Here is a 14,535-nt window from a genome sequence, read left to right as displayed (position 1 = left end):
ACGCTGCTGAACTATGAAAAATTATTGGGTGGTCCTGGAGCACCTCTACCTTGTCCAAGTGATTACGATTTCCACGGCCTCTCTATTACTAAATCCACAACACAATCATTATAGAAAAAAGAAAGAAGAAAAAAGAAACAGATCATTAAGGAATACTAGTATTATCTCTTATATATAAACCATAAACTCATCAGAATGTAGTGCATCAACCAACTCATTAGTTAAGCAAAATGGCTTTGACCCTAGGAAGAAAATTTATCATTGCCTCTTTTTTTGTCTTAGGGCTATGGGCTTCGCAAACTGTGGCGCGAACACTGCCCGAATCATCCATGTCCGAGAGGCATGAGCAATGGATGGCCCGTTATGGGCGTGTGTACAAGGACGACGCAGAAAGAGAAATGCGGTATGAGATATTCAAGGACAACGTGGAGTTCATTGAATCTTTCAACAGGGCAGGGAATCGACCTTACAAGCTGGGCATCAATCAGTTTGCAGATATTACTAACGAAGAATTCCAGGCCTCTCATAACGGCTACAAGAAGCCCTCCCAACTGAGGCAATCCGAAGGAACAAAATTTAGGTACGAAAACGTGAGTGCAGTGCCGGCTAGCATGGACTGGAGGAAGAAAGGCGCGGTCACTCCCGTTAAGGATCAAGGCCAATGTGGTACTTTTTTCGCCTTTCTCAACATCCCATTGTGATGTTCCCGGGAAAAAAAAAAAATATCCCCTTGTGTTGTTCGAAAGCATGTTAGTACAAATTTTTCTGCATATTCAATGTGTCTTTTTCTCATTAGTGCTCTTTGATGAGCAGGAAGTTGCTGGGCATTCTCAACAATTGCGGCCACAGAAGGTATCACTCAAATCACAACTGGAAAGCTGATCTCACTTTCTGAGCAAGAACTCGTCGACTGTGACACGAGTGGCGATGATCATGGATGCGAAGGAGGCTACATGGAAGACGGTTTTGAGTTCATTGTCAAGAATAAAGGCGTTGCTACAGAAGCAACTTACCCATACACGGCAACCGATGGCACATGCGATACCAAGAAGGAAGCTTCCCGTGCAGCCACGATCACAGGCTACGAACAGGTCCCTGCAAACAGCGAGGCTGCTCTGTTGCTGGCAGTAGCAAATCAACCGGTTTCAGTTTCCATTGACGCCAGTGGATCCGCATTCCAGTTTTACTCAAGCGGGATTTTCACGGGAGCTTGTGGGACCGGGCTCGATCATGGTGTTACTGCAGTTGGATACGGGACGAGCAGTGACGGAACCAAATACTGGCTGGTCAAGAACTCGTAGTCGTGGGGAACGAGCTGGGGCGAGGAGGGATACATTAAAATGCAAAGAGACATTGAGGCTAAGGAAGGCCTCTGTGGAATTGCTATGGACTCTTCCTATCCAACTGCTCAGAAATGTGTGTGAAATCTTTGTTTTAAATTTGCAGAACTGAAAATCTCAGCCAACTGTAAATATGCATATGTGTTTGGTGTGTGACTTACACTGTAAGTACTATATGGTAATGATATTGCATGGAGTACCATGTATGTAAAATATGGTAATGATACTGCAAGTTTGTATTTCTTCCAATTGTATTTTGCTTTTTGATTTTCTTGCAAATTGGGAAAACTAAATTCCAGACCCGTCTTGTTTGAACGACAAAAAAGAATTTCATTAATCTTTGATCAGTATGGTATTACAAAGATTAAAAGGATCACGAGCAACGGCATCACTATGAAGAAATATCATATCCCAATTAAGTTGACACCCTAACTCTCGAAAGACATATGCCAACCCGGACCCCAGAAAAATAGAGCAAATGATTGGCAGAGCTGTTCCTGCGGGCGGATTAACAATCTTTTACCAATGGAGCCTTTTAATCTGCGAAAAGCAAAATCCAACACGGTGCAAAGTGAAACCTAAACATCATCCGGAGCTAGGGGCGGACACATGCAAGGGGTGCAGGGGGTGCCTGGCCCTGCACAACTCCAAATACTCCCATTAATTATACTAGCTAGTTTTTGAGGTTAATGTGGAAAAGTTCTTTAGGATCTCCCCTGCAAGTCTTTCAAGGAAAAAAAATTCATAAAGTTTTTATATGTGTGAAACAACCTCCTAAAATTTCAAGTTATCAACCGTTTTTTTGGTTGCACATACAATACTGAACGGCAGTTACATATATACACAGGATTTCGTCTCATTCTCATAACTAGATAGTAGCAAATATATTTAGATTATATATATATTTTTGTTACTGACGTAAAATACATATGATTTAGGCCCATGCTAAGTAGAAATCTTGTGTCCGCCACTATCCGGAGCCGTTCCTCTTGGATTGACAAAGAGCAAACTTGTCAGCCCTCACTAGCTATAAGACCCTCATAGACATATTGGTTCCAACCCCTTCCATTTACGTAACAATTGGAAATGCTAGCTAGATTTCTCATATGTCATTCAAAAAGTATTTGTTAGAATTGTGGCTCATATGTTAAGTATGAAGAGATACTAAGGAATTCTAAAAAGAAAGCCTCGTACAAGGGTATTTTTTGGATACAGGCCAAATACCTGGTTAGGGTTAGAATAGAGTTGGTATAAATACTCTATGTTGTAAACCCTATTTCGTACGGTGATAATAAGAACAGCAGCGGCTCTCGCTCTCGTGGACATACCCGATTTTGGGGAATCACGTATATCTCTGTGTCGATTTCTTTGCTATTTTATACTTGTAAATCATGCGTGTGTGCGTGACGATCCTAACAAGTGGTGTTAGAGTTTTAGGCTATTTCGAATCACACAAAGAACGATGGCAGCGAGTTCGTCTGTTACGAAGTTCGATGTGATGAAGTTTGATGGAACTTCGAATTTCGGATTGTGGCAACAGAGGGTAAAGGATTTGTTAGTACAGTAGGGATTGTATAAGGGCTTGAAGACGAAACCAGAGGCCATGTCTAACGACAATTGGGAAGAACTCCAGATGAAGGCGGCGAGTACGATTCATTTGTGTCTTGCAGATGAAATTATGTATCACGTGATTAGTGATGAATCGCCGGCTGGGGTCTGCGGTAAACTGGAGAGCAGGTATATGTCAAAGTCTTTGATGAACAAACTGTTTATGAAGCAGAAATTGTTCGGGTTGAGGATGATCGAGGGTTCTTACCTTATTCAGCATATTAATACGTTCAATCAAATCATGAGCGACCTACAAAGGATTGACGTGAAATTCGACGAGGAAGATCAGGCGCTGATGTTGCAGTGTTCTCTACCGAGTTCTTTGGAGACTCTAGTTACGACTCTACCCTGGGGGAAAGAAACCCTGGGATTGGAGGAAGTCACTGCAACTCTACTTGTGTTTAATCAACGTAAGCAACAGACTAAGGCTTTTCAGGGTGAAGGGCTGATGTTGGCGAAGGGATACGAGGAGCGTGACAGAAAATTAGAGAGAGGTAAAGCAGGAGTGCGTGGGGGGTCGAAGTCAAGGGGCAGGACTCCTGAGCCGAAGGAGTTGAAGTGTTACAAGTGCCATAAGGTGGGACACTTCAAGAAAGACTATCCTTACAGGAAGAAAAATAAGGGAAAGAGAACATAAAGGAAAGCTGGATCATCAACCTCTGCAAACGTAATAGAGCAGGAATCAGATGATGGTGATATACTTTTGATTTCAGCAACTTCGGATCACCTGACAGATTCATGGATTCTGGATTCAGCATGTTCGTTTCATGTGACGCCTAACAGGGAATGGTTTGACACCTACAGGTTAGTGAATTGTGGTAATGTTTGAATGGGTAATGATGCATCGTGTCAAGTCATTGGAATAGGCACAATTAAGATTAGGATGTTTGATGGTATTGTGAGAACCTTAGGTGATGTTAGGCATGTTCCAGATTTGAGAAAAAATTTGATTTCGTTGGGAACCTTAGACTCTAATGGATGTGAGTATAAAACAGGAGGTGGAGTCATTAAGGAAACGAATGGTGCATTATTGATTATGAAGGGTACTAAGATTGCTGGTAATATCTATTGTTTGATAGGAAGTACAGTTGTAGGTGGAGTTGCTGCTGCCACCACAACTGAGGATACTGATGATACTTTCTTGTGGCATATGCGATTGGGACATATGGGGGAACATGGGATGCTAGAGTTACATAAGAGGGACCTGCTGAAAGGAGTGAAATCGTGCAAGTTAGATTTTTGCAAGTTTTGTGTATTGGGGAAGCAGTGTAAAGTGCAGTTTAGGAATGCAACTCACCGAATGAAAGGAATTCTTGACTACATACATTCAGATGTGTGGAGGCCAATGAGGGTAGCTTTGAAAGGATGATCTTTATACTTCGTGACCTTTATCGATGATTTTTCGAGAAAAGTCTGGGTATACTTCATGGGACAGAAGTCTGAAGTTTTTGAGAAATTCAAGATGTGAAAAACTGAAGTGGAAAACCAGACAAGGAAATGGATAAAGTGCCTCAGAACAGATAATGGAAAAAAGTTTAAGAATGGGTCTTTTTCTGAAGTTTTATGAGGAGCATGGGATTTTGCGACACTTTACAATTCGAAAGACATTTCTGCAGAATGGGGTGACAGAAAGGATGAACAGAACAATAGCAGAAAGGGCACGGTGTATTAGATTGAATGCAGGGCTTTCGAAGGTTTTTTGGGCAGAGACAGTGAGTATGGCACGTTTCATTATCACCAGGTCACCGAATACTGCTCTGGGTGGAAAGGTAGCAGAAGAGGTGTGGACAAAAAAGGAGGTAGACTATTTAGTTTTGAAGATCTTTGCGTGTCCAGCATATGTTCATGTTCCCAGTGATGAGATGTCAAAGCTTGATGCAAAGTCCAAACAATGTATCTTTCTTGGATATGAGAAAGGGGTTAAAAGATACAAGCTTTGGGATCCAGAATCAAAGAAAGTAGTGTTCAGTAGGGATGTGGTATTTGATGAGGCTTCTATGGTCAAGACATATCAGGATGTTCAGAAAACTGAGACAGGAGAAAACAACAGCAAGCAGCAGAGTGTACAGATTGAGCTAGAGAGTGTTAACACAGGCTTGCAGCCAGTGGAACAGCTTGATCAACAACAATAAGAAAGTATAGCCACAGGGAGACCCGGTGCACTATCAAGCCACCGGTAAGATATGGGTTTGAGGATATGGCTTCTTATGCACTATCGACCACCAGTGGGGATCCATCTACTTTTTAGGATGCTATCAATAGTCCTAAAAGGGACAGATGGATGGAAGCCATGGTCGAGGAGATGAAGTTATTGCAGAAGAACAAGACTTAGAAGTTGAAAGAACTACCCGAGGGAAAGAAGACAATGGGTTGCAAGTGGGTATATAGGAAGAAAAAGGCTGTGTCAGAAAAGGAAAGGGAGAGGTTCAAGGCTTGGTTGGTAACAAAGGAATACTCGCAGAGGAAGGTAATTGATTATAATGAAGTCTTTTCTCCAGTGGTGAGGCATACTTCAATCAGGATGATCTTGGCATTGGTGGCTAGCTATGATCTGGAGTTAGAGCAGCTAAATGTGAAAACAGTCTTTCTCCATTGTGATTTGGAGGAAGTCATTTACATGGAGCAGTCTGAGGGGTTCAAGCAGCCAGGGACTGAGCACCTTGTTTGTAGGTTGTATAAGTCGCTTTATGGACTTAAGCAGTCCCCAAGATAATGGTATAAGAGGTTTGACTCATTCATGACCCAGATTAGGTTCATTCATGACCCAGATTAGGTTCACACGTTGTGAGTATGATTGTTGTGTTTATGTTCAGAGTCTTGATGATGGTTCCTATATTTTTCTATTATTTTATGTTGATGATATGCTTATTGCGGGGAAGAACATAGTTGAAATTAACAGGTTGAAGGTTTTTGTTGGGTAAGGAGTTTAATATGAAGGATTTGAGTGCTGCTAGGAAAATACTTGGGATGGAGATACGTAGGGATAGGTTAGCTGGAAAGTTATCGTTGTCCCAAAAGGGCTATGTGATGAAAGTGTTGGAGAGGTTTAGTATGGCTAACGCTAAACCAGTCAACACTGTCACGACCCTCCTTTTATTATAAATAAACTCCAAAATATACTATTTTTTTATACACATCCAGGCCCCGTTCTCTCAATCTACAATTTTACATTCCCAAAATAAAATTAAAGTTTACATGTCTTATGCCTCCTTACAAACAAATATGTACAAGTATCCGATTAAGTTCTAAAAAAAAAAGAACTAGAACATATCCATGATTCTTAAGCCTTCGGATTCATCTCTAAACTTGAAATATTTGGGTTGCAACAACATGAGCCACAGCTCGAGCAGGAAATACGCTAAATGAAAATATATGAACATGCAAAGCTTGATATACAAAATATACTCTTTTTATATACAAGTACTGAAAAGTTTTCTATGCTTTCTTTCGTCCGATGTTCTAAATGAAGTTATTAAATCTCCCAATTCAATGTCAAGTACAAATAAGCGAAAATAATCCATGCAAAATGTCAAGTGTTTCCATTTTTTTTCTTAATAATCTAAAGAATGTTGTTAGGCCACCAAATCAAATATAATCCCGAATAGAGCAAATAACTCATAAAACTCAACACGGAAAATAACAAAATCCAAAATATAATAGCCAACCAACTCAAATATCCATTCACTAACACCGAAACATAGAATTATATGAGTTGCTTACCGATACGACCAACCAACCACCGTACTAGACGTCTCTAGCACATGCACTTTACGGGCTACTAACTCGAAGGATGAAGCAACCTACCCCGCGCGGGTTTACGGACTTTCACCGACAGTGTCACAATTGACCCAAGTAAATTTACAGACTCTCACCGATGGCGTCACAATTGACCCAAGTGAGTTTACGAATTTTCACCAACGGCGTCACAATTGACCTGAGTTTCCTGGTGACCAACTCAAAATCACAAAAATATCATATTCCAAAATATCTCAATTACTTGGCCTTAAAGACCAAATCAACTAAAGCCAATGGAAATTCCTTGAATCAATCGCCCATATTCATCGAAGTAAACCAATATAGAATATTCAATCTATTCTCCAAAAAGAACATTAACCATGTACAAATATTCAACAAGTATCCAAAACCACATATCGAGAAATTATTTACACAAGCCTACTTTTACTTGGTATAGGACAAAAATTCCTTACTTGCATTTCATCAAACACGTGGACTGTATAACAATAACTACTTTTTATCCAAACATATGGGATGCAAAATTATACCCGGTTCATGTCTCACGTTCAAGTCCAATTAAGTCTCATAGCTTTTTACTTAGAAAGTGAACTCATTTATAAGAAGACTACAAGTAAAATAGCATAAACCAAATCATAACAATGAACAATCATACAAATCTCTAACAATACCTCACGTATAGCAAATATACTCAAACGCATAACCTAGGGCTAGGTTTATAGTTAGATTACTCTACTAAAGCTTAAATTAGGTGCACACCAAGGCATATACACATGCATATTTAATCATTTAGTATACATTCTACCTCAAAGAGAGAAATCCCCAAATTGCCATGAAATTTCAAATTTGACCGATTGAGATTTTGTTCAGATAGATGCGTAGCCCTTTGTCCGTAGATCACGGTTTCTACTTGCCTTTTTGCGAGATTCACAAGCCTTGACCTTCGATTTTGGTGTTGAAGCATGAGGATTTGTGGAGCTTATGAGAGAGAGAGAGAAAAATGAAAAAGAGAAAAAAAAAAAAAAGGGAACTCGATCAATTCCCATTTTATGAGTAGAAATTGCACTATAGTCCCTCCATAAATCTTGTTATTGCTCAATCTTCTAACATGTTATAAGCATGTACACTATGGGTCTTAAAGCTACCAATAAAAAAAATACGGAGTAATAAACTTAAAGGTTTAAAGCAATCCCGATACGGCGATACCCGGCCCAAGGCACACAAACTCAATCCTGATCAACCAAACACACGTACACATAAAAAAATAAAAGTTCTTTGTCACGCCCTGAATTTTGAACATAATAATAATAGCATTTCCAATAAAAATCTTTTGCAATAGTACATTATAATACCAAAAAATGCAAGTTAAAAGATTAGCTCAAAATTACAATTAAATCATCCGAAAGAATTTTACAAAGATGTCAATGTAATTCTTCCGTGTTAGCTTTCAAAATGATGAAGTCGTATGCACATCAAGCACTCCACATTAATGCCCTTGAGGTGTACCGGAAAATAATAATAGGTTGAGCTACACTAGCACAGTAGAGAAATCTTTGCTTAAACTATATGCATATGAGATGGTTTATGCACAAAAAAGAACAATGGCAACAATAAGGTTTTCAACATGAACCAGAGCAAGAAGATATGACATAATAATCGACACTGTTTTCATACAAGAAGCTTAACAATCTCTAAGTTCTCCACTTTCATTATGAAAAGTGTTCCCGATTTCATTTCGCACACTTCTACATTAAGTGTCTCACATTCCTGGGCTTAAGGACCCTGTACATCTCTCGTTGATCTTCAACATGAGCTCAAGTAGCTCTTCCTCCATTAGTATACCGAATAGTGATCTTAAGAAATTCTTCCGGGTTTTAAGGCCCCATATACCCATAAAACATTTTCGGGTGCTCGTGACCTCGTATATCCATTTTACATTCCGGGTGCTCATAACCCCGTATATCCGATTCAAGTTCCGGGTACTCGTGACCCCGTACATCCGATTCAAGTCCATTTGTATTGCATTCCGCCATAAGTGTTTTTAGGGCTCTAGTTTGCAAGAATGTGGTTAATGAGGGACATTAATGTTAAGTAAACGGTTCACGTCCCAACTCGTATTTCCATTCCGATCCCAAACTCGTTATCTAAACTCATTCCTTGTACTATATGGCATCACGTGTAAACTTATCGCTTTTCTCTCACAATTCACCCACCGTTTTATTCAACGATCAACCTTGTCATCACATACGCTATTTATGAGTCCATATCATTCATGAAAACATGTAACAATACACACATGATGACCCAAATGCATAGGCAACGAAACAAGTACCATAATCGTCTAATTTTACAACTTTCTTTGTTATAATGAGAGCCGAAAGAGTGGGGACAAGCAATGAATCAATAGAACGCAAGCAATCAAGTTTAGAGATGATTAGAATGTGATTGCAGAGTGTTAGAAGTGATCGGGGGTTAACACAATTGACAAATTATCAACAAAGTTCAAAACAGTTTTCTGAGTCATTGTACCAATACCTCAAAAAGTAGGTATCAGTACCAAACTAATCTAGTGAGCAATCAGAGTCAAGGTATCGGTACCTCAAAAATTAGATATTGGTACCAAAGGTACCGATGCCTCAAAAACGTGGTATCGGTACCATTGCATTACAGTGCGCGATTTGCAGAAAATCGAGAAAGGGCATAACTTCGAATTTCAACCAACTAGAACACGATTTTAGCACATAATCAACTCATAAACATGTAGAGAGAGTAAGAAATCCCTACCTCGATTACCAAAGCCGAACCCAAAGAGATCGATCAAGCCTTAGAGCTTCAAACCTCGACATCAAGCAAGAATACTCCTCTCTGAGCTTGCTTCATCGAAACCCAAGGTCGAAAGCCAGTAAGGATATGATGATTTTGGTGAAAGATCTTGGTGAGTCTTGAGCTTGGAGTGGAATTTTGAGTGACAGAGTGAGAGAGAGGAGAGAGTGCCGAGAGAGAAAGGGGGTCGAGAGGTAGAGAGAGAGAGTAGGAGTATTTTTACTCCTCTACACTCACACCCATACATATATATACTACATATACACAAATTGCACATGCACCCTTCTACAAATAGAGTTATCATATCAACCTCAAATCAAATAACCACGTCATTCCTCGTATTTCCGACATTTTCGCCTTTTACTAACGATTTATGAAATTTAAAAAAAAAATTAACACGGGTTTCTACATTCTACCCTCCTTAAAGAAATTTCGTTCACGAAATTTGATATGTCATAGCAATCACATAAGTCAACAACTAAGATATGCTGATTATCGAACAACTACGAGAACACAACAAGCCTTTAATCACATAACTCAAGTCATGAAATTTACAATGATTATAATCACGACAAGTCTAGATGCTTCCTCTAACATCAATCTCCCTTTACCACATAGACTCCTCTTTACTCCACAAGGCCCTTACCAACGATATCGTCTTACCTATCAACACTTTATCAAGCAAATCTAGGATACGTATTGATTTCTAACTCAGGTTTGGACCTCCTTAACACATGTAATGGATTCGTTTCGTACTTCCTCTATATCTATGCATAGAACGCATCATGTATGCTGGAATTTTTTTTTTGCAGCAATATCGAACGGTACACGATTTATAAGCTTCCTTTTATCTGTGAGATTGCTGCATACGGTCATCTATTTCAGCGTAGAAACCTAGCCATTAACTATAACTTGATAGTCCAATTGACTTCCTGAGACTTCCATCTAGAAGGTGCGGTGATCAATCACCTCTTCCAACTGGATTTCATCGGTTGTCACCTGGGTATCCGAAAGACACGCACTGTATCCGATACATAACCTATCTTTCTAGCGATATAAGCTTGATATTTTATGAAATACATGGGTTCTCCCAATTCGAGTGATAATGGGTGACGGCAATGGCCAACACTATCCTTCGGTTATCTCAAACGAAACAAGTGAGCTCCAAAACTCAAGAACCGATTAAGAACTCTAAGAACGGGGACGAGGCATCCGGAATTCAACGAATACCTGAAATCTTTAAAATCGCTAGGCAACAAACTCAACGTATCAATTCTGGGGTAATATGAGGAACTTAGAAATAATCAATCATAATCTTCCTATCACTCTACAAGCCCAATGAGTCTGTGAATGACTTTTTTCAAATGACAGATTTCAATACCGAGGACAAACACATAGAAACAAGATAAGCCTCTACATAAGCAAACTGATGTAAGATCGATAATCTGTCCAATACCAAGGATAAGCAAAGCTTCTAACAAATTGGAATTGAGCAACATAAAATGAGTTTTGTGCCTACAGAATTGAGGGACTACAACAAAAGCTACAAATCTGAATGCCGTAGAGACCAACTACAACAAGTGAATTTGAATTGAACGACAATCATAAATCAATATATCACCATAAATTTTGGCCCCAATAACTGAGTGTTATGACACAAGAACTTGAATAGAGTAGCAATTCCCAATAAATAGACTAGTAACTACAACAATGGAATCCAAACCAACCAATGAAGTCTAGATGAGCAAACCGATACGAAGCAAAAATAAGTTCAAATCACGTAATCTCAAGGTTAAGGAGTCACAACAAATTGTGACACCAAAGTAGGCAAAAATGACAAGTCCACACCTAACGGCTCCAATGAATTTGTATAACATGGAATATGTGAGATTTTTAAAGTGGCCACGAACTCAATAAATCAACTCATAACAAACCCAAGAATCTAGGAAAAGTAACTTCAATTTCCCTACTATTCCATAAGTCTAGAAGATGAGTACATACGCCTTAGCAAAAGAGTGTTTTGATACAAATGACAAGCACCATGTAAAAGATAGGTCCAAGACTGACAAACAGATGCACAACCAACTTAGTCCAATATCAGAAGGTGTAGTACTCTTAATAAGCCAGAACGAAACAATATAGGACAAGCCATGTACCTCCAAAGCTGAGAACTATGTCAGATTTTTTTTTAACACCTAAAAAGGATCACAACCGCAACAAGATTTAATTTGATGGCACAAGAAAGATGCGGTGTCATTGAAGATGCCATTATCAACTTGGCTTTAATAGATAAAGCCACCACTGCAGAGATCAAGTGTAACAACTGCAAACCAAGAAATTTGTAACCATAGCAAAGGAATCCCAAATCGACTAGCGAGATTTTACACCATGAATCGTAACGTAAGGAGTAGAACAAGAGTGTGAGATGAGAAACGGCACCCAAAGTGGGCCCGAGTCGGCGCGACCATGTGACATTCCACACAGAAGACCAAACCACATCTCATAACCTGTCAGAAATAAACACCCAGCGGAAGACTTAACACCTTAACATAACATAAAAAAAATGAGTCAACGTATTGACCAACCAACCATGATATCGCACAATCAAGAAACAACATCTGCATTATAGTACTTTAAAAATTCTATACTTCAACACATCTACCGACGACTTACTTACAACTTGAATAAACCAACTTTTTCATCAACCACCTGCAACAAACTCGACTATCCACAACGTCCAAGGCTAACCTCAAATAGAATAGTAGCCATCGACCAAACTTAATTACGACCTATACAATTTAAATGCTTTAACTATCCTTAGCTACAAATCCTTACAAATTAAGTTCTGCACCAACTAAGGCACTCCACAATAATGTAACCAAAATCCCACCTGACGCTAGCAAAACGCGTCAACACGACGATCAGTAGTGGACCAACTCTAAGCAACCTGCTACCTGGCAAACCAAAAAGGAAAGCCAGAATGTGTGAGATATAGAAATGCTCAACATAATACCACAATACCCGAAGGAATATCAACATGAATACACATCACCAATGTAACTGAAATACTTGAATGTATATAACAGTTATAACCAACATATCCACCCAACTGAGCATTAATAATCAATGCACAACAATATGAATGTAATCACATCACATGCAGTGGCACGTCTGCCATATCCCATGAACCCAAGATAAGATGTCCCACATACCATGCTCCTATCCACCGACAATTAGCCGGCATGGCATACGACATGGTATGCCTCACACGTTAACTTTCGGTGGTTCAATCAACACCCATCAGCATGTATTTTCATCAAACACGCATAGCACAACCAAATCTCGTGTCCCACACACCATGCTCCCAACCATCGTCCATTGAACGATATGGCTTACGACATGGTGTGCCTCACACGCACACATTCACAACATATCAAAGCTAAACAACAGTAGCATGATATACACTCACCACTACAACAATATCTCAGTAAGGATAACCGTATCAAAAGCTAACTACGATTGGCAAGATACACACCCACCACCACAACAGTATTATATGGAGAAAAATCATATCAAACACACTCACCTTTATATCGACTGAGATACGCCAAACTTACGATTTCGGAACCTCCCCAATTGACTGGCTTGTTACCTAGTCACAAGCTAACCATATCAGTATATTGAACGCTTAAACATTACCACCAACTCCTTAAAATAATCTGTAACACTAACAATAGATTAACAATGCTTAACGCATACAAGCATGTCCATCTCAAAGGTTTATAAGTGTCTCTAAACAAGCATAACACTCAAACACCACATCACCTCTACATTTGGTTTGAAATCTACAACCAGCCTGTCGTATTCTGCCTATAACTTCTTATAGGTTTAAAACCAGATCATGAAACTAGCACCATTAGAAAGTACACCTCCGGTACATAAATTTTGATATAAAATTTGTTAAAAACAAAGTCCAAATGACAAAGTTATGCTTGTCCAAAGTTACACAAAAATCTGTTCAAAATCACAGATTTTGCACGTCTATCAACTTCAAATCAAAAACTGATTTAACCTGGTATAAACTAAGCCACAACCTTCACATATTCCAAAAGACATACGAGTCTAGTTTCAGAATCAACAACCCGTGCGCTAACCTGATACCCGAGCTAAAAGATATGATCATTTTCCCAAAATGTGTCAGTGCAGCAAATACAAAACTCAGCAGGGATACACCAACTTGTAAAATCCGCCAAATTTAGAATATGAATCTAATAAACCCTAAATTTGGTACACACCATTACCATACACCAACATTCATCCCTGATTGTTTCCAGATTTTTCACAATAAAGAAACCTAGTCAAAATCACCTCCAAACTCAGAAATTCTGTGCAGCGAAGCACAATTTCGAGCAGAACAGTCTGTGTTCGAAAATTCATTAAAAATCGAATACTTAATACTTTTTAGTAATTCTAATGCCAAAACATCACCAACTTATCAATCTTTCAAACTCATAAGAACCTATAATCAAGAGAATCTCTTAACTATAAAAAAATTGATAAAAGAAGCAGCTCTGTAAGCTGTCTGCTAAAAAATAGGATCCTGACCACAGTTAGGTTTATGATTTTTATCTTTTTCTACACCTCTTGAAAAATTCTGAAAATTTAACACAATACAATAGACACACTAATGAACTTTCAATAAAAATACCATAAATTTAAAAACTTTTTAAGTACCTTGAATAATTTCGTAAAGAATAGACTAGAGTCTCTAGCCTCCTCTTCCTTCTCTTCTGCCGTCTCTCTCTCTCTCTCTCCCTCTCTCTCTCTCTCTACGTAGAAACAAGTATGGAGAAAGATAAATATCCCCAGGATATTTTGCTATATAAGGGCACATGAGAATTTATCACATGCAAGCGGAACCACGTCCTAACTTATACTCCAATCACAAATCACACACAAGACCCTCGCAAGTTCTATTGTTTATGATTTAAACTCCTAAAACACAAAGTTC

The 14,535-nt window shown here is 39.0% G+C and overlaps 1 protein-coding gene and 1 long non-coding RNA gene across 2 annotated transcripts; one reads left to right on the top strand and one right to left on the bottom strand.

Annotated features, from left to right (window-relative positions):
- Positions 1-2: 2 nt before the first annotated feature.
- LOC131316141 (senescence-specific cysteine protease SAG39-like) lies at positions 3-1,528 on the top strand. Its single transcript, XM_058345418.1, has 2 exons — positions 3-666; positions 814-1,528. Exons 1-2 carry the CDS (start codon positions 231-233, stop codon positions 1,299-1,301), a joined length of 924 nt encoding a protein of 307 aa, XP_058201401.1. The 5' UTR covers positions 3-230; the 3' UTR covers positions 1,302-1,528.
- Positions 1,529-6,025: 4,497 nt separating this feature from the next.
- On the bottom strand, positions 6,026-7,713 carry LOC131316102 (uncharacterized). Its single transcript, XR_009197005.1, has 2 exons — positions 7,507-7,713; positions 6,026-6,891 (listed from the first exon to the last, which is right to left on the bottom strand). It is a non-coding gene; the product is annotated as an uncharacterized LOC131316102 (long non-coding RNA).
- Positions 7,714-14,535: the final 6,822 nt, after the last annotated feature.

Source organism: Rhododendron vialii, chromosome 2a (genome assembly GCF_030253575.1).
Source record: "Rhododendron vialii isolate Sample 1 chromosome 2a, ASM3025357v1".
NCBI classification, from domain to species: Eukaryota; Viridiplantae; Streptophyta; class Magnoliopsida; order Ericales; family Ericaceae; genus Rhododendron; species Rhododendron vialii.
Note: the sequence above shows the minus strand (reverse complement) of the source record. Positions and strands in the feature narration are given on the sequence as shown.